This window comes from Cylas formicarius, unplaced genomic scaffold (genome assembly GCF_029955315.1).
Source record: "Cylas formicarius isolate icCylForm1 unplaced genomic scaffold, icCylForm1.1 PGA_scaffold_4__25_contigs__length_36172078, whole genome shotgun sequence".
NCBI classification, from domain to species: Eukaryota; Metazoa; Arthropoda; class Insecta; order Coleoptera; family Brentidae; genus Cylas; species Cylas formicarius.
The window spans coordinates 1,348,605-1,367,686 of NW_026844334.1; the positions used below are offsets into that span (position 1 = coordinate 1,348,605).

Here is a 19,082-nt window from a genome sequence, read left to right on the forward strand (position 1 = left end):
ACTTGATGAAAATCCATTTATCAAAATAAATAAAAACTAAAAGTTCAGATTTTCACGAAATTATATATCATGACATGACAATTGTTTCGACAACACCGTGTCTTTATCAAATGACATTTGAAGAACGGGCAAAACGTTTTCGAATGGGGCAGGAGTCCCTTGAAGATGATTCAAGAACTGGTCGATCAGTCATCACGGAAGATATTGTTGCGATGGTGGTAGAGGTGGTATTGAGTGATCGACGTTTAAAGGTCAAGGAAATCTCAGAAATTACTAAGCTTTCTGATACAAGTGTTCGTCGAATCCTGCATTATCATTTAGGTATGCATAAGGTTAGTGCGAGATGGGTTCCTAAAAACCTTTCGGCTATTCAAAAGCAACGCCGTGTCGAGTGTGCGCGGTCTTTTTTGGAACTCTGTGGGTCGGAACCGAAGCCTGTGACAGAAACTATTGTGACGGGAGATGAAACTATGGTTCTCTATTATGACCCTCTATCGCAAAAAGAATCAATGGAGTGGAGTCGTAAGGGTGAAGCATCTCTAAGAAAATCCAGAGTCTGTCAGTCAACAAAAACGATGATGGCCACGATCTTTTGGGATTGTGAAGGAATTCTTTTGATATATTTTAAAGAAACTAATACCACTGTCAATGGTATATGCATTGCATGCATATACGGGACAGAATACATCGGAGAACCGGGACGAAAAATCTGAGACTCAAAGAAAATAAAAGAGCCTTAAAACTAAGACTGAACTGAGGTGGGTTTTACTTGATGAAAATCCATTTATCAAAATAAATAAAAACTAAAAGTTCAGATTTTCACGAAATTATATATCATGACATGACAATTGTTTCGACAACACCGTGTCTTTATCAAATGACATTTGAAGAACGGGCAAAACGTTTTCGAATGGGGCAGGAGTCCCTTGAAGATGATTCAAGAACTGGTCGATCAGTCATCACGGAAGATATTGTTGCGATGGTGGTAGAGGTGGTATTGAGTGATCGACGTTTAAAGGTCAAGGAAATCTCAGAAATTACTAAGCTTTCTGATACAAGTGTTCGTCGAATCCTGCATTATCATTTAGGTATGCATAAGGTTAGTGCGAGATGGGTTCCTAAAAACCTTTCGGCTATTCAAAAGCAACGCCGTGTCGAGTGTGCGCGGTCTTTTTTGGAACTCTGTGGGTCGGAACCGAAGCCTGTGACAGAAACTATTGTGACGGGAGATGAAACTATGGTTCTCTATTATGACCCTCTATCGCAAAAAGAATCAATGGAGTGGAGTCGTAAGGGTGAAGCATCTCTAAGAAAATCCAGAGTCTGTCAGTCAACAAAAACGATGATGGCCACGATCTTTTGGGATTGTGAAGGAATTCTTTTGATATATTTTAAAGAAACTAATACCACTGTCAATGGTAAATATTATGCAACATTATTACATAAATTGCGAGACTGCGTACGTGTAAAACGTCCAGGAAAACTGACCAGAGGCGTGCGTCTCTTGCACGATAATGCCCCTGTCCATACTGCTGGTGTTGCACAAGCTGCCATTTTAGAGTGTGGATTCCAATAGATAGATCATCCTCCCTATAGTCCAGATAAGGCCCCCAGCGAGTATTATTTGTTCGGATATTTGAAAAAGGACCTACGTGAACGGCGGTTTAACGACGAAGTTGAGTTAAAAGAAGCTGTTTTAGCTCATTTTGCAGACAAACAAAAAGAATATTTTTTAAAGGGATTGAGTTGTTAATAAGTGTATTGAAGTGAAGGGCGAATATTGAAAAATAATAAAAAATTATTACTGTACTTTGTTTCTTTCATATTCAGGTCGGGAAATTTTCGCGCTAGTGTCTTGATCCATGTCCATTTGACATTTATCAAAAAAATATTGTTTCGGCTTGTTGTTTACGGGTATGCAGATGTTTAATTACTGACGTGCGAAAATGGAGTCCCAAGTTCCGGCTTTTGAGAGCCTCATAGTTGAAGCAATGCGACTTACCCCACGTGGTGTTACTTTTAGGAGCCTCCAAGTGACGTTCCGAAGCGGGAATGGACACTTTGAACTATGGCAAAACGATCCTGCGCGAAATGATGAGCCGCGTGATGCCCCGAAACTTCTTTGGGGTACGTAGCGAACAGTGGCTTCGCATCTCCAGCCTGGAAACGTAGTTTGCTTGCTAGAAAAACGTTCCTGCATGCGTTTAATTTCGCAAATTGCCTCTCGTTACCGCAAAACTCGCGGCCGCCTTTTATTATCTTCTCCGAGTGTTATGGCGGTTTGATAATTGGATTACCTCCGCTCTGCGGTCTTGTGCACCTCTGTTTGCCGGTTATTTTATCGGAGGCAACGCTCCGATGAATAGTAATCCGACTCCGGCTCGAAGTTAACCTAAAAAACTGGTTCTCTCTCGGTCGCGTAAAACCTTCTTTACTTTTTACGTCACGTCGGGCATGTTTGGTAGGGGCACTCGCCCATTGTTACATCCGTCGTCGCTGAACAGATTAAAAACGAGCAAACGGCGGTTCAGCTCACAGAATATTGGCACCTATTTAGTGTTTACTTTAGTAATATTTAGGACATAGTTCGCTTGTTAGGAGAACGTTACCGCATGCGTTTCTGTCTCGATCGCGTCCTCTTTGCATTTTACGTCGCGTCGGGGCAAATTTAGTGGGGGCACTCGCCCATTGCCACTTCCGCCGTCGCAGAATAAATTACAAACGGTCGAATAGCGATTTAGCTATTACCCGAACCTGTTTAGTGTTTAGTTTAGTAACGCTTAGAACGTAGTTTGTTAGGAAATCATTATAGCATGCGTTTAATTTGAAAAGTAATTCGACTCAGGCTCGAAGTTAACCTAGAAAACGGGTTCACTCTCGGTCGCGTAAAACCTCCTTTATTTTTTACGTCACGTCGGGCATGTTTGCTAGGGGCACTCGCCCATTGTCACATCCGTCGTCGCTGAACAGATTAAAAACGAGCAAACGGCGATTTAGCTCACAGAATACTAGAACCTATTTAGTGTTTAGTTTAGTAACATTTAGGACATAGTTCGCTTGTTTAGAAAAACGTTACCGGATGCGTTTCTGTCTCGATCGCGTCCTCTTTGCATTTTACGTCGCGTCGGGGCAAATTTAGGGGGGGCACTCGCCCATTGCCACTTCCGCCGTCGCAGAATAAATTACAAATAATCGAATAGCGGTTTAGCTATTACCCGAATCTGTTTAGTGTTTAGTTTAGTAACTTTTAGAACGTGGTTTATTAGGAAATCATTATTGCATGCGTTTAATTTGAAAAGTTGCGTCTCGGAGTGTCACCGCCGTTTGATAATCGGATTAGACACAGACCGGTATCTGGCCAGACGGTGAACTTCGCTCCCGAATATTTACGTACACACGTACACATCTGTTAAATTTGTGAAGATATGTTGCAAAAAAAAACGTATACTATGTAGGTATCAGAGTATTTTGTTTAATTTTATCGTTGGTATTTTTTATATTTATATATATATATATATATATATATATATATATATATATATATATATATATATATATATATATATATATATATATATATATATATATATATATATATATATATATATATATATATATATATATATATATATATATATATATATATATATATATATATATATATATATTAATGAATAATCATTAAGTATTTTGGTCAAAACGAAAGGCTAACAGCGAGATGACACGGTTTGCATCTGAAACTAAAAAATATCCTGAGTAAGATTAATAAAACAAACTTAATATTACTTACTGCCACCAGAAATCACAGATAACAGATATATTTTGTTATGGCATAAAATCTGGAACTGAGTTTAGGTTGGTACTAAGGGCAGAACACACATAGTACCTATTTCAATAACTAGTGGTGATTACTACGATCGTGCAATGGATACTAAGAGCAGAAACACACGAAGTATCCTGTAGCAAATAATCACACCGGCACTGAAGGGCAGCAACACGCGACAGTGCAAATTCAAGCCATAATATTCCGAAATGCAGAGACACGCGGCAGTATCCATGAATTTTAACCAACAATGTAACAACGTATTACTTTTTGCAAAACTTCTGGTTTCCTCCTGCGTCGGTTTTTGCTGAGTCGAAATTGCTGACGTTTCGCCAATCATCCTGTTGGCTTCTGCAGAGTTTAACTGAAACTGGCTGCTTATACGAGGTTAGCGCCAAAATTGAGTATAAAGCAGTCATAAAGTTTTTGACAAAAGAAGGGTTAGCACATAAAATTATTAAAGAAAGGCTGGATGGTGTGTACGGCCAAAGTTCTCCTTCGTAGTCTGTAGTCAAAGAATGACCAAAACGTTTTCGAATGGGGCAGGAGTCCCTTGAAGATGATTCAAGCACTGGTCGACCAGTGGAGGTCATAACTCAAGATATTGTTGCGATTGTGGAAGAGGTGGTATTGAGTGATCGACGTTTAAAGGTCAAGGAAATCTCAGAAATTACTAAGCTTTCTGATGCAAGTTTTCGTGGAATCCTGCATGATCATTTAGGTATGCATAAGGTTAGTACAAGATGGGTTCCTAAAAACCTTTCGGCTGTGGGTCGGAACCGAAGCCTGTGATAGAAACTATTGTGACGGGAGATGAAACTATGGTTCTCTATTATGACCCTCTATCGAAAAAACAATCAATGGAGTGGCGCCGTAAGGGTGAAGCACCTCCAAGAATATTCAGAGTCTGCCAGTCGACAAGAAAGGTGATGGCCAAGATCTTTTGGGATTGTGAAGGAATTCTTTTGATAGATTTTAAAGAAAAGACTGCATACGTGTAAAAGGTTGAGGAAAACTGACCAGAGACGTGCGTCTTTTGCACGATAATGCACCTGTCCATACTGCTGGTGTTGCACAAGCTGCCATTTTAGAGTGTGGGTTCCAACAGATAGATCATCCTCCCTATAGTCCAGATACGGCCCCCAGAGTTGTCGAAGTTTTATAAAAAGTAACATAATGTCTGTTCTGTTCTGCTTACATGAAGTTTGGATGAAAAAATTGGAGCGGTGGAGATTACAACCCGTTCGGTGGTCTGTGGTCCGATCGTCGGGCAGTCGATTTCACGATTTAAAATTAATTATTCCGCCGCTAGCTCGTCCTCCGAGCGATTATTCGAAAACGCCTCGGTAACATCGTGAAGTGTAGCCGCAAATATTTGCGGTCCTCTAAATAAATCCCGAACAAAAATAAAATCGGGATTTTGACAACGTTTCGAAACTTTGCCGCCATCGATTTTCCGATGACCCGCATTCGAAAATTCGGCCGTCGCTCTTGAATTATTCACGAGATAATTACCACGTGTCGATTCGCGGACGTTTACGTGTAATTTTTACGCAATTAATCGATAACAATTGCCACCTTTCGCAAGCCAGTCTTCAGTTATTGAATGACGGCAAAACAGAAAACGAATTCTTAATTGCAGACGATGTATATATTCGATGTTTTCTTAAAATATTGCCGAAAAAATGCCGCATCCGAACGATCTGTCAGCGGCCATGTTGAGTTGTTGAAAGCCGCAAGGTCTTGCGGGTCCAACGTGAGAATTCGCAATTAGGTTAAATCTCGCGCATGGGCACGTTGAACGGACCTTCAAAAAAAATTACATAGATGCTTTACGAGTTCCTGTACTGTCAGCATTGGGAGGGCCTATGTCTAGTAAGGTCTGTTCATAAATATAAGAATGACTAACTGATACGAATTAAGGAAAGACCCGGGCAAGCTGTAAGAATGAAATAGAATTTAATTATGTATGTATTTATGTTTAAATCTAAAATAAAATTACAAATTATTTTTATTACCTACTTAAATTAGTTAAAATTATTCACATAATATATCAGTATAACTGTCGCTATCATCGCCTGTTCTAATTATTATTTGTTCTATATTATTTGCAATATGGATATACGATTGTTCTGCTTTTTCTATATGTTTAACAGAATTTGCCCACCTTTGTGGAGGGATGTTAAAAACTTCGGTTTCTATAAGTTTCAGGACATTGGAGTTAACACGGGGAAAACATTGTTACGACGAATGGCAGATTTCAGTTGGGACGTATTCCTTTTGTAGGTTCAAGCTTCGTAGAACCTCAATTAATTGCTTTTTGGTTAATGAAAATAAAATAAATGTCATTATTATAACTGTAGTTTTGGATTGTTGCTTTTGTGTCACATGAGGAAGGGGTTTCAGTCAACTGTCTATTGTGATAACTTTCAAATAAATCAGGGGTGGTGTCTTCATGGTAATCCAGAGAAGAATCTTTAATATTTTTCGCAAACAGAGAAAGTCCAACCATCTTTAGAGCCAGCATGCAAAATAATTATTCTTGTACCTCTTTTTGATGGCGCATTTGTTTTACACTTATCAACCCAACCCTTTTCCGGGGTATCATACATGTCGAACCAGTTTAATTTTTTCTAGATGTTACCTGAATTTGACTTCCGAAACTTTAGGTAATAATCTTGTTGCATTGTATGTTAATGACCACCCTTGGATAATCCCATTCAAAAGCAATTGGTCACTTTCTTATATCTATGAACAGACCATAGCTATAAGAGTAAAAGCGACCTCAGTGTTGTTCTGGGTCGCAACCTCCGTCACGTGGTCCGTGACGTAGCGTGCAGTTGATGCACCGTTTCTAGGCGATGATATGGAAAGTACCGCATACACGAATAAAATAGGCGTAGTTACTAGATTCCCGTACAAATTTAGTTGTTTCAGCGATCGAGTTTTCATGCCTGGCCGAATCAAACGAAGGTTTTTTTGTTATAGCTCGACGAAAGTGATCGCGTTAAATTTTAATTTCCTGTTCGCACGTCGAAACCCATCGGATTCGCGAGGAAGATCGAAAGGCACGGAAACGAGTCGCGACGCATCGGCTTGTAGTTTAGAACGGCGCCGGTCGGAAGTATCATTGGCGTAACATTGGGTTTTTCCGTTTCAGAACCGGTTAGCGAACATGCCCATCTCAGACTTCAGGAAAAAGAAACTGCTCTACGTCTTCAACGTATTCTTCGGTAAGTAAACTGTGTTTTTTTAGAATCTCGGCTACCGCTGTACCTACACCGATCAACTATTTGCGTACGGTTAGGCGGCACATTGTAGGTTATAAAAAAAGTGTGCCAAATAAAAAACGTATCATTTAAAAAAACATATATGAAAGGTTTTCTTAAGACACCATGCAGAAAAGTTATATTCTTTTGCCGGGTGATCAAACTTAACTGAGATTCCACCCGATGCTTTCATTTTACACAAGCAAAACTACTATACAATTTGTTTAGCAACCGAAGACAAATGGATCCGTATTTGCGTCGTTTTCCACGTCTTCTTCTAACAGGGGAACACCTGCTTCGTTTCACGGTCTCCACATTTTAGAGATATTTACGTTTCTTCAAAATGTTTGTCACTGTTTTCACTCTCGCGGGCTCTTGGGCAATCGACAGCCCTCAAGGTTAAAAAAACTATGTCCATAGTAGAAGTAGAGAGAGTCTCGGATTCAGTAAATGCATATTCTGTCTTTGACTGATCGAAGATGTTGAGAGATTTTTGGACAAGTGGTAAATCTGGTTTTGACGTTATACTTCTTTAGAACTTTTGATATGTGATCAGTGATGTTTTGAATGTAAGGAAGGACCACAGTGACAATTGCTTCTGGTCTCAATGCTAGTGGAAGGTTGTGGTGAAGTGTATTTTGTGATGGACCGCTTAGTATCTTTAATGTGGAAATTATTAGAGAGAAGAGCAGAGGTAAGGTGTTTTAATTCTGGTTTCAATGACTCGTGGTGAGATAGCTTTACGGCTTTACCCAATGTTAGGTCTGATTTTCCAACTGTCAAATTCCATGGTAAAACGTATGTAAGGGTGTATAGAGTTTACCTGTTTGCAACGCTTATAAAATGGTGTTTTTAAAATTCGAAGCTGTCAAATCGCCGTTGCTTCGGCACTGTTCGGTTTTGGTTAGTTCTCTACAGTTAAGCAGACTGTGACTTGTGTAAGCTCGTTTTTTTTTTTAATTTGCTACATTTTTACGGCGCTTCAGCGACAGCTTGCGTTACGTCAGCAGAGAACGTATTAACCAGTGGCGCCCGTAAAAAAATATGGTCCCGTTTCTTAAATTCGCCTGTCCGCTTAAAAGATCAATTAAAATTTGCATTTTCTTATTTTCCGGGGCCCATTCGCGCCGGCGGGCACGTAACGCGGTGAGGGGGGGGGGGGGTCCATTACGAGGCGAACCTAATTTGGGAGTCCAATTTTATTACCGACAATGGCGGTTGGCCTCCCCATTAAACCCGATTACTTTTTATTTTTTGTAGGTACCTGTCTACGTATATACGTATATCCGGCCTTTATCCTGGTACATAGTACACATGGTACAAAAGTAACCAACAATACAAGTGTTTCCAAACTGCGCATACAGCATCGCATCTCTGACATTTATATTTCCTTTATTTAAAGTACACCGTGTGCCAAATAAAACGAGACCCATAGCGGATCCGAAAAAAGTTTTGTACGAAAGTTTCTTGGACTCTCCTGAAGATTTCAAATACTATAATTTAGTTCATACCGGGTGTCCCAAAAGTGTCCCCTCTGACATCAACTATGTTATTTTTAACATTTTTGGAATCCTAGGTTAAAATAAAGGTCACTTTCTTAAGAAATTCCTATTCGAATCTTGCATGGTTTAGGCAGAAATCGAGGTTATGTGTTTTTCTTCATATTCCAACTGTCGAGGATGATATAGAAACACTACATAGATATTTTGACCTAAATAGCACTACAGACAACAGCCATACATAATTCTGTACACAAGATGCATTCTTTAATTTGTACTTTACATCATATCTTATGAATGCCATCACTCCTCCAGTTCTTCTAAAGGGTGATTCAATAAGGGTTTCCATATTAAAATAATAAAAGAAAAACTCGGAAGAATATAAAAATATACAAACATTTTTATTTGCCATTTTAGATCACTTTTTGACACAGTTCGGGTTCTATGCCGGATATTTCGCGTCTCATCTCCTGTTTCAGCTCTGGAATAGTGTTTGGTTTATTTCTATACACTCTGCTTTTTAGATACCCCAAAAAAAAATCTAGGGGAGTATACGAGCATTGTGTTTGTTTACAAAGCCACCAACGTGAGAATGTGCCTCATCGCTAAAGATGATTTTCATTGAAAACTGAACCCCTTGTTCTCGTATCCATTCTGCAAACACGCGGCGCTCTTGATGATCTCGAGGTTTCAACTCCTGAGTTATTTGGACTTTATATGGGTGTAGATGCAAGTCTTTTGTTAAAATTCACTGTGTGGTTGAATACGTAAGGCCCACTTGCTGACGAATCGATGTGTTTGGATCTTCGGCTACACTTTCGCGAACAATGGCAATATTTACAGATCCAGTTTGCTCAAATTTTTGAACCACATTCCAAATTTTCCTCTCAGAAGGTCGATTTTGCGCCCCGTGTCCCATTTTTTCTTGATCGACCATTTTCATAATAGGCTTGCACAATTTTTACACATTGTTCAGTCGTATATCGCTCCATGACTAATTTTGTTTATGTTTTGAGGTTAGAAATCTCATATGATATTATTGAATGGTTGAATGAAAGCTGAAAACGGCCAAATGAAATGTCAATAAACTATGTTTTTGAAATCGGGGAAAAAAGTTCTATGATTTAAGCTAATAATATATAGGGCATTCCGTTAAAAAAAGAAAGATGTTGCTGTCACTTTGACAGCTCGCGATCGTCGTTTGTTTTTTCGGACATCTGCGTAAGAAAATAAATGAAAAACGTCCAAACTTTTGTATTTAAACCGTTTTTTCTATCTTTCAAAATCAATCCTGTACCGCACGTCTTAATTACCGTAGCAGGTCGGGCAATAAAACCGATTTCCGCCGCACTTAACTGGTCGTTAAACGAAATGGGGTCGCCCTAGCGTCTCGATCGGTATTTAAACAGGTACCTTTAGTCCCCTACGCAATCACTGTCCCGAAACATGGATACCCGCAAACAAGGTATGCCGCGAGTTTCCACACGGTCCGACGATTTGAACTGCTACTCGTTGTCGTTGGATTTGGCGAGAGCTTACGAATACTTCAAGTTCAGGGCCGGCCTCGAGATTTCCAACGATTTCCGCAAGGGAACGGCGCTGATCAAGAAACGCCGCCGCTGCCGCTCGTTCCTGTTCCGTCTGCTGCGCGTTTTCAAGAGACGCGACAATGAAGAATGCGAGAGGTTTTACCGCGACTGCCGCTGCCGCTTCGAAATCGACTGTTTGTGGAAGATGCTACGGGCGCGGCACGAAACTTAATGCGGCCCTGTCACGGATGTTTGACGCATGGCCTCTTCTTTTACGACGTGACGCGCTGGCCAGCGCGTCGAAAACAGCGTGCCATTGTCGCGTAGCGATTGGGATTTTGTTTTGCGTTCGTTGGGTTTCGAATAAACGATTTTGTTTAGTCGGAGTGATTTATTTCCAAAGTATACGTTTAAATAAACATGCGCCGGCCTCCCGTTATAAATTACTAAGCGGATAACTTTGTTATTATTGATCCTATTATGAATTTTAACCCATATTATCCCAAGCATAAAAAAATAATAAATCCAAGGAAACCGAAATATCGGTGGCCTGTTGTTTATTTAACCTTTACAAAAAAAAAAGTTGTGTAATTGGAAGAAAAACCATCCAAGGATCGGGCTTTAAAGAGGATTAAATTTTTAAGGTCGTATAAGCAAGAAACAGCAGGTCCTAACTTTGTTTTGTTTGTACTGATGAGACATGTATATTCGAAAATCGTACAATATTCATATAAAACCTGTAAAAACCACTGCAGTTCACGTGAACGGTATGTCAAATTTCTGTGGGAAACTTAAATTATAAATGTCACATACGTTACTTTACTTTTTGCAAAACAACACGAATACATTGACTCACATAGTCGTCAGAATTGACAAATTTCAAAATCTCCGAAAAAATACGATTACTCCCGGAAATGTCCGAAGTGGCTCGGATCCGTGGGAAACGAAACTGACGTGGTAAAGTGACGCTTCCCGCATGCTAGATCGGCGTGTAATTGGACATTTTACTGACGGGAGTAGAAAAAAAAATGTTTTTTGCTTGGAATCACTCTGTGAGGATGTAATCTCAACTCTGGTTTTGGTTACATTTTAGAAATACCGACAAAATGTCTAACTTTTTCGCTTGTGTGAATACCATTCTAAAATCAAATGACAGTTAACTACGCCGGTTACCATGACAACAGCTGTCATGGCTAATTTGATTTTTTAAACGATAGTTATAGTTATCGACTTCTTCACATCCAATATTAGATAAAATGCGCAATAGGGGAAAAACTGCAATCCATTGACATATTCGAATACGGAGTATTCGATTTAACTTTCCAAAATAAATTTTTTATTTTATATTTTTGATTGCAGAATCGGAAGGTTTAGGAAAAATGCTCCGACTCTGATAATTTAAACATCATGGTAGGACTAATATTAACAAAGTTTATATAATTTATAATTGGGTAACCTATACCTGGATTTTATGATTCGTCATGAGTGGTGTCTTTGTTGCAGATGTCAATCAGAGCGGCACTATCGATAGGAAAGATTTCGAATTGGCCATCGAGGTGAGTTAAAAACAATCGCCGTATAAAGGTATGCATCTTGCGATAGTTTTCTACGACGCCGTGCGGCGCGTTAAAATATAACCTCACTTTTTGTAAAAACATTGAGTTAGATTTCTTATACTCTGTTCGGTTATTAGCGCGCGTTTCTGGTTTCTATTACCTTCTGTGTCAAAGTCAAAATGATCTTTTATTTGAAAAAAGAAACAAACAAGGCATTGTCACAATTGAACAAAGTAAGCATCACAAAAAAAAACGGTAATCTTAACACAAAGTAAATTTGTCCATTTTAAACTCTAGTGCTAGAACTAGTGCACATTTTGCTACCTCTTAGATACTTGTTTTAGTTATTATTAGCTACCGACTTTAAGCTAAAAATCAGGAGAAACAAAAAATATATGAAATTACAAACTTAATTTAGTAACTTTATGACTGAATAAGGTCCTATATATTTTAAAATTGATTTTATCTTGTTTTTGTAAGTACTAAAGCTTTTTTCTAATTAAAACAATTACGTCCTCTCTCTTTCAGTAGTTGCGGGTGTGCATTGGGATATCACGAATCGCGCAAAGTAAATCTTTCTCTATTCTTGCACAAGAAACTAAGAAAAGCTTGAAACATTTATTACCGTGTCATTTGCGCATGACGTCATTGCTCAGAACGTATGTTCTTTGCATCGTGGTTTTTTCTGTGGTCTGTAACGAACCCGAACGACAACTAATCTAACCTTACCGCCAAATTTGATCGATGCTTGCTTAAACTACCATATTGGAAGACTGGTGTCGACAAATAATAACAATACAATTGAAAATGTCCTAATTGCATTCTGCTACCTGTTTTTTCTTCTTTTCTTGGCATAATGCCGTGTGTTGTAATTATTAAATTAAAAGCAAAATTTGGGAATTCCTGCGGCATTGACGAGTTATTTTCTAGAAAATATGCTCGCTGAGAGGCTGGCCCCAGGGCAGCGAGCAATACAAGAGGACCTTCGACAGCATGATCCAGATCTGGGACGGTTTGAGACAAAGGGCCGATTCAAACAAAGACGGGCAGGTGGGTGGGGCGACCATTGTAAATGTCACCTTTTAACTTTTTATTTTACATTTAGAAAAAAAAGTTTAATGCAAAAGTTGTAGAGTTTGGTGTGTAGATTAGACACTTATATATAATACTCTATATCAAATGTTTTTACTTGCTTGGAAAATTCGTTGTGTGTAAAAAAAATGACATTGAAGATATAAAAAATCTTTTAAAAAACATCAGAATAACCGAATATTCATCATGGATGATTGGCCAGCGCGTAGGGGGTATTTAAAAAACAAGATTTATTTTGAGTCGAATGCAGATGATATTAAAGGACGAATTAGTGTTTATATATTCGTATTATCTATATAATTTTTTATGTCAAATTTTCGGAGAAACAAGGCAGAGTTTCCCAAAAACAAGCCATAATTCCTGAAAAATGAGTCAGAAATATTATTAAATCCTGACATTTTATGACAGATGAAAGAACATTGACTCCATTTATCTAGATAATTTAGTGAAATCAGCAGACTTATGTAAAAAATTCTGACTTGTTTTTCAGGAATTTCAGAAATTGCCAAAGTAAACTGTATTTTTGGTGTCCCTTAAGCTGCTTCATACGAAGGAACTTTCTTCTTATGAAAACATACACATCATTATAATATTAATTAATTAAGCCGATTAACTAATCGGGAATTAAACATTTGAACCATGTCTGGGTGGTTATATATCGTCGTTTTAGACAATGAAGGATATATTTTTCGGAAATTCTCATTTAAGTGCGAAATTTTGATTTGTTTCTCAGAAATTCCTACTTGTTTTTGAGGAATTCGGAACTAAGTCAGAAATTGATATATTTCGTAGAAATTCTGTCTTTTTATTTAGAAATTCGTTAGAAGTTCTTACTTATGTAAAAAACTTTGACTTGTTTCTCAGGAATTCTGATTTTTCTCAGAAATTTTTATTTAAAAATTCTGACTTTTTAGAAATCCTTACTTATGTAAGAAATTCTCGCTGGTTTCTCGGAATTCTGACATGTTTCTTAGATATTCCGTCTTCTTTTTGAAAATTTCTGGTTTAAATCAGAAATTTTGACATATTTTCTAGAAATTCTGTCTTTTTATTTAAAAATTCTTACCATTTTTTAGAAATCTTATTTAAAAATTCTGATTTTTTTTTAAATGCGCACTTATGTAAGAAATTCTGGCTGGTTTCTCGGGAATTCTAATTTGGTTCTTAGAAATTCCGACTTGTGTCTAAGAAATTCCGACTTAAGTCAGAAATGTCGGCATGTTTCGTAGAAATTCTGTCTTTTATTTAAAAATTTCACTTTTTTTAGAAATCCGCACTTATGTAAGTAATTCTGGCTAGTTTCTCGGGAATTCTGATTTGTTTCTCAGAAATTCCGACTTTTGTCTAAGAAATTCTGACTTCATCCAGAAATTTCTTGTAAAAATGATACACAAAGCTTCCGATTTTATGAACAACATATTAAATCTACAGAAAATGGAAAATAAGAACGCTAGATTTTAAAAATTTCGGAAACGGGTAGGTGAGCGTCGAAGAATGGGCGTCTATGTGGGACGACTATTCGAAAAGTCCCGAGAACGCGCTCGAGTGGCAGACGCAGTACCAACGTTTCATGTTCGATCTGGAGGACGCCAGCGGCGACGGCACCATCGACATTGACGAGTTCACGAGCGTGTGTTCGTGTTACGGCCTGGAGGCGAAGGAATGCAGGGAGGCCTTCGTCAAAATGTCGGGGGTGAGTTCAACTACTTTGAACTGCTTTGAAATTTACAACCTCTTCCGTAAAATATTGAACATAGGCTTCCCTTCATTATCTCCATTCTTGGCGATCCTTTCCGATCTTTATCCGTCTCAGTTCCGCAATGCGATCTTCTTCCGATTTTATTTTCCCGCGTTCTCCTTGTATCTATCATCTCGTTCCATCATTCATCACTATATCTAATGTTGTGTAGGTGTTGTTAACAATAAACTAATTAGGACTTAAAAACGTTTATTATTTCGACACATTCTTATATTGACGTAGATAAATGGATAAAAACTAAAAACTAAACTAAACTAAAACTAAAAAAGACTAAAAAAGACAGGGATATTATAAAAATATCAAAATGTTGTTATAAAACTCTCTAACGCATACTCGGAAATCATCTGTTATTATAAGACGAGCAAATATAAGCACTCTATTTACTATCAAGCTCCTGAAGCGTATTACTTTCGTAAACAGATACTTAAGGACATTTATTTTAAGCTTGGTGTTGCAGGGCCAAAAGGAGGTGAACTTCGAGCAGTTCAAGCAGCTGTGGAAGCAGTTCTTCGTGTCGGAGAACCCGTCCGAGCCTGGCAACTTTATCTTCGGCAAGACAAAATTTTAAGACTCCTCCCCCGTGTCGTCCCGCGCACGCACACACATATCCTATCGTCTACGTAGAATGGCATGTTGAATGTGACCATAAAAAATATATAAGCGTTGGTGGCGGTGTATTTGTATTTTATTCGCGCTCTTTACTTATTATAATTTAGATTTTTTACACTTACGTTATTATACGTCGAAGTTTTCAATGTCATATTTAATTTGGGAGTTTCGAATGACAGCTGACGTACCGCAGAACGCCGAGGTTAGTTTGGACGGGCTGCCCATGCAAATTCGATCTAATTTCCGACGTAGGGTGAAAATAAAATACGCAGTAGGACGTAAATAAGTGTTAAAACGACGTGTGTTGCATTATGTAAAGTCTATGGCAATAAAACCTGATTCACAATTGTTAGTTTTATTTCTCGCTAGCGGCGCCATCCGGTAACGGCGCGCGAAACGTGCGGTTTCGAAATCGGAACCAGAGATGGCGCTGACTACGATCGCCGGTGTTATAAGAGATTGTTGACCTCGGAGGCAATAAATTCATCAAAGGCGTCAATATTTCGTTCCAGCAAATCTAGGCAGCGATGTAACTAACCGAAACTAATATTATGAATATAAGCTCGATGATTGACCAATGTAACCACAGATAAGGCCAGGCATGAAAGATTAGTTTTTTGCGAGCCCATAACTACCGTCTTATAAGAAGTGTTTCAGAATTATGAGGCAGCTGTTGTTTATAAACGGATAAAAGGATCGAGAAGTCAATAAAGTTTCCAAAGTAATTTCAATGTTCTTGCAACTAGATGTTAAGAATTATAAAAATAAATAGACCGTGTCGAATAAGGCCCTTAGAATGAAAGTCAGACTTGAATCCCCATTAAACAATATAAAGAGTTGTTTACAAGGCTTACGATGACGAATATCAGAATTGATATTTAATTATATCGGCGGTGTCGTTAACTGCCATGGTCAACGCCACCTGGACAACCTTGACCATCATCGCCTAATCCGCAAATATTAGCTAATTACAGGGAGCCTTTAAATTTACCTAGTGCGAATCTGATAATTCTACGGTTTCTAGGTATGATAATAAAATCGTCCCCAAAGCGGCATTTTTATACCTAATGTTTGTGATTATAATGCGTTTTTTTAGTCTGGTTTTTATCGGATTTCACTGGATACAAGGCGAAAAATATACAACTCACACTGAATGTCTTATTTCCGACTAACAAACCTGAAGTTAGCAATTTAATTTATCTGACGTTACGACAGCAATGGCCCGACTAACTAGATGAAACGGACTGAAAATGATTTTAATGTCTGTGATTTTTAGTAATAATGATAGGGCAGAAAATTGTAGTTTAAATGAAAATGTACAGTGGTACTTTCGGAATTTGTCTCGTAAAGCACCTTACGTCACGCGATAGCCTTTCTTACGTGACGCGATAGGCGGCCATTTCGTTGATGCGAACTCTTTTTGTAATCGTTGCGTCTTATAATATTTCAATTTCCGAAAGTGCAAACCGAAGTGAAATGACTCGGCGTTTTATTTTCAGCGTTGGTGTAAAACAAGTACGTCCGTTACGCGTACACTTTCGAAGTGAATTGTAAGAAATCAAACAACTTTAATATGATGAAGTTTATTAGGCGAATCTCATGAAATCTGAACGAAAATTTTTTTTTCTGTATTGCCCTGCATCATTACAACAAATGATAACTAATAGGCTATAACATGCGTTCCATTCTGGTTTTATTTCTGGATCGCCGCGCTACCCATTGGCGGCGGTCGAGACGTGCGGTTTCGAAACTCGTCCGAGAGATGGCGCGGAGGGAAAGCAGCACGCTTGATAGCTAATGATGTCGTTAACCTTCACGACCTTGGCAAACGCGGTCTAATTCGCAAATATTAGCTAATTATTTGTGCAAATTATTTGATTTTAAAAGCCAACAGGATGATTGGCGAAACGTCAGCAAGTTCGACTCAGCAAAAACCGACGCTGGTGGAATCCAGAAAAAGCATTACAGTAGCCTGTGGAAGTTTCTTCGAAAAATTAATGACCTACTTTCCATAAAGCGTAATGTATTAACAATGAACGACAAATTAAAAAAATGAACACGTAACTAATTAACATAAACAAACAGTCTGCCAAATGTCCATGTTAACCTAAAGTTATGTAATAAAATATATTGTAATTAGAGTTTTGGGACATTCAATCTAAATTTCCCTGTCAAAGATTAGCTTAAATTTTATCGAAATCGGATAACTAGGCGGTTAACGCAACCGGTTAAGTACCAATAATTTTCGGGATGATCCGCTGTCACAGACCGGAGATTTTTGTTGGAGTCTAGTTACACTCCAGTTATGCGAGATTTATTAATAATTTATTCATATTTTCATATATTTCATTTCAAAACTCTGTAGTATGACACACACATCCATTTGGCAGTGTATTTTGCAGAGGTTATGTCACGCGATTACGTTCCTGACGCGAGAGCGCCGACTGCGATATTGCGAGGCTCGCAGCTGTTTTTGTAATCATCGCGTCTTTTGTTTCAATTTTAGTGTTACGAGAGCTTATCGTTAGTGCAAACCAAAGAGAAAAGAGGATTTCCCGACGCAAAACGGATGATTTCGGTGCGGCGTCAATCTTCGGGGTAAGTTTTGACAAATCAAACAACGACTTTAATATGATGAAGTTTATTAAACAAATCGCATATAATCTTAACAAAAGTTATTAAAATAAACGACGAACGGCGTAGTATATTTCGGTGGTTTCCCGTTTCGCCCGACGTCAGTATACAACAAATGCTAACGTATTAAACTACAGATAAAAACGACCGGATAAAGTTTTTTCAACAGAATACAATCGACCGCCATCTTTGAGATGGATCGTTCACGCGGGGGCGCGATATAATAGCGGGTTCACTACATTAACATTAAAAAGTTGGCCTTTAACTTTTCATTAGCTGCTTACGTCACGAATTTTAGATTTGTCCCATGTTTCAAACCAGACTTTTTTTTTTTAGTTCATAACCTCAAAACCTAATACTAAACGTCGCGGTAAATCGTAAAACTTCTTTAAATTTCGATGTTAATGTCAAATTCAGTGGATCCACTATCAAGACCACCGCTAACCTAACCTATAACTTTGAGGACAATGCCCAAATTCGATGGGGGTATGAAAATAAAGCAAATGGTGGGGGAGCCCCGCGTAAAGTGGTGGCAAGCGACATGGGGCCCCCGCGTCCCGGCAACGTAACGAACAACTAGCCGGGTCATGTTTAGTTGCTTCCTCTAATATATAATAACATACGCTTCATACGAAAATATAAGTGCCCCTAGTAAGTCAAAACGGACACTTTTTGCCAATTCAGCCCCGTGGTGGCATCTCGGGCGCCGCGAGTGCAAACAAGTGCCTGCGCCATCATTCGCTTTCAATCACAGTAGCGCACAAAAGGTAGAGTTACATTTGGGAGGCGGGACGCCCACAATGAGAGCGGAGTTCGTGTTTTTTCGCCATTTTACACATTTTTCAAATGTATAATCGAAAGGGATAACAGAATACCCCAAAATGGCCACTGTTAAGGACTACAAAAAAGTTACCCGAACGTCTTCGAAGGAATGAAATGAAAAATTTTAATTATAAAGCTAATGTAATGTATTAATGTGTTTTTTTATGTGCTAGTATGCTACGCTGGAAATTTCTTCCCCGGATTTGGATTTTTTTTTACATTCCTTTTCTAAAAAGCGAATAAGAAAAATAATTTCCCTACTTTTAAGGACTACGAGAAACTTACTTGAACATATTCCAACAGTGAAGGGAAAAATCGTAACAAACTAGAGTAAATTTATGTGTTTTATTGCCATTTTATATATTTTTGAAATTTAATATATGCTATGCTGACTCGACTCTTCACATTGGAAAGAGCAAATAATTTTATTGATTAATAAAAAAAACGAAAAATTTGTAATTATTTGGCTAAAGTAAATTAGTTGGATTTA

General features: G+C 38.3%; 2 protein-coding genes across 7 annotated transcripts in view; one reads left to right on the top strand and one right to left on the bottom strand.

The window, feature by feature from the left end:
• LOC132700621 (leucine carboxyl methyltransferase 1) overlaps positions 1–10,097 on the bottom strand; it is a 28,995-nt gene extending 18,898 nt beyond the window's left edge. The window contains exon 1 of one of the 3 annotated variants that reach the window (XM_060668051.1): positions 10,005–10,097. The gene's annotated coding sequence lies outside the window, so the exon portion shown is untranslated. Of the gene's footprint in view, positions 1–9,904 lie in introns of all 3 variants that reach the window. The other 2 variants (XM_060668050.1, XM_060668052.1) reach the window with 2 other exon arrangements.
• LOC132700622 (calexcitin-1) overlaps positions 1–15,202 on the top strand; it is a 60,546-nt gene extending 45,344 nt beyond the window's left edge. For 2 of the 4 annotated variants that reach the window (XM_060668055.1, XM_060668054.1), the window contains 5 exons: positions 6,984–7,056; positions 11,624–11,676; positions 12,607–12,726; positions 14,249–14,461; positions 14,985–15,202. In XM_060668055.1, coding sequence (XP_060524038.1) covers positions 6,999–7,056; positions 11,624–11,676; positions 12,607–12,726; positions 14,249–14,461; positions 14,985–15,095 — 555 coding nt within the window. In that variant the 5' untranslated portion in view covers positions 6,984–6,998 and the 3' untranslated portion in view covers positions 15,096–15,202. Of the gene's footprint in view, positions 1–2,023; positions 2,128–6,811; positions 6,922–6,983; positions 7,057–11,623; positions 11,677–12,606; positions 12,727–14,248; positions 14,462–14,984 lie in introns of all 4 variants that reach the window. The other 2 variants (XM_060668056.1, XM_060668053.1) reach the window with 2 other exon arrangements.
• Positions 15,203–19,082: the final 3,880 nt, after the last annotated feature.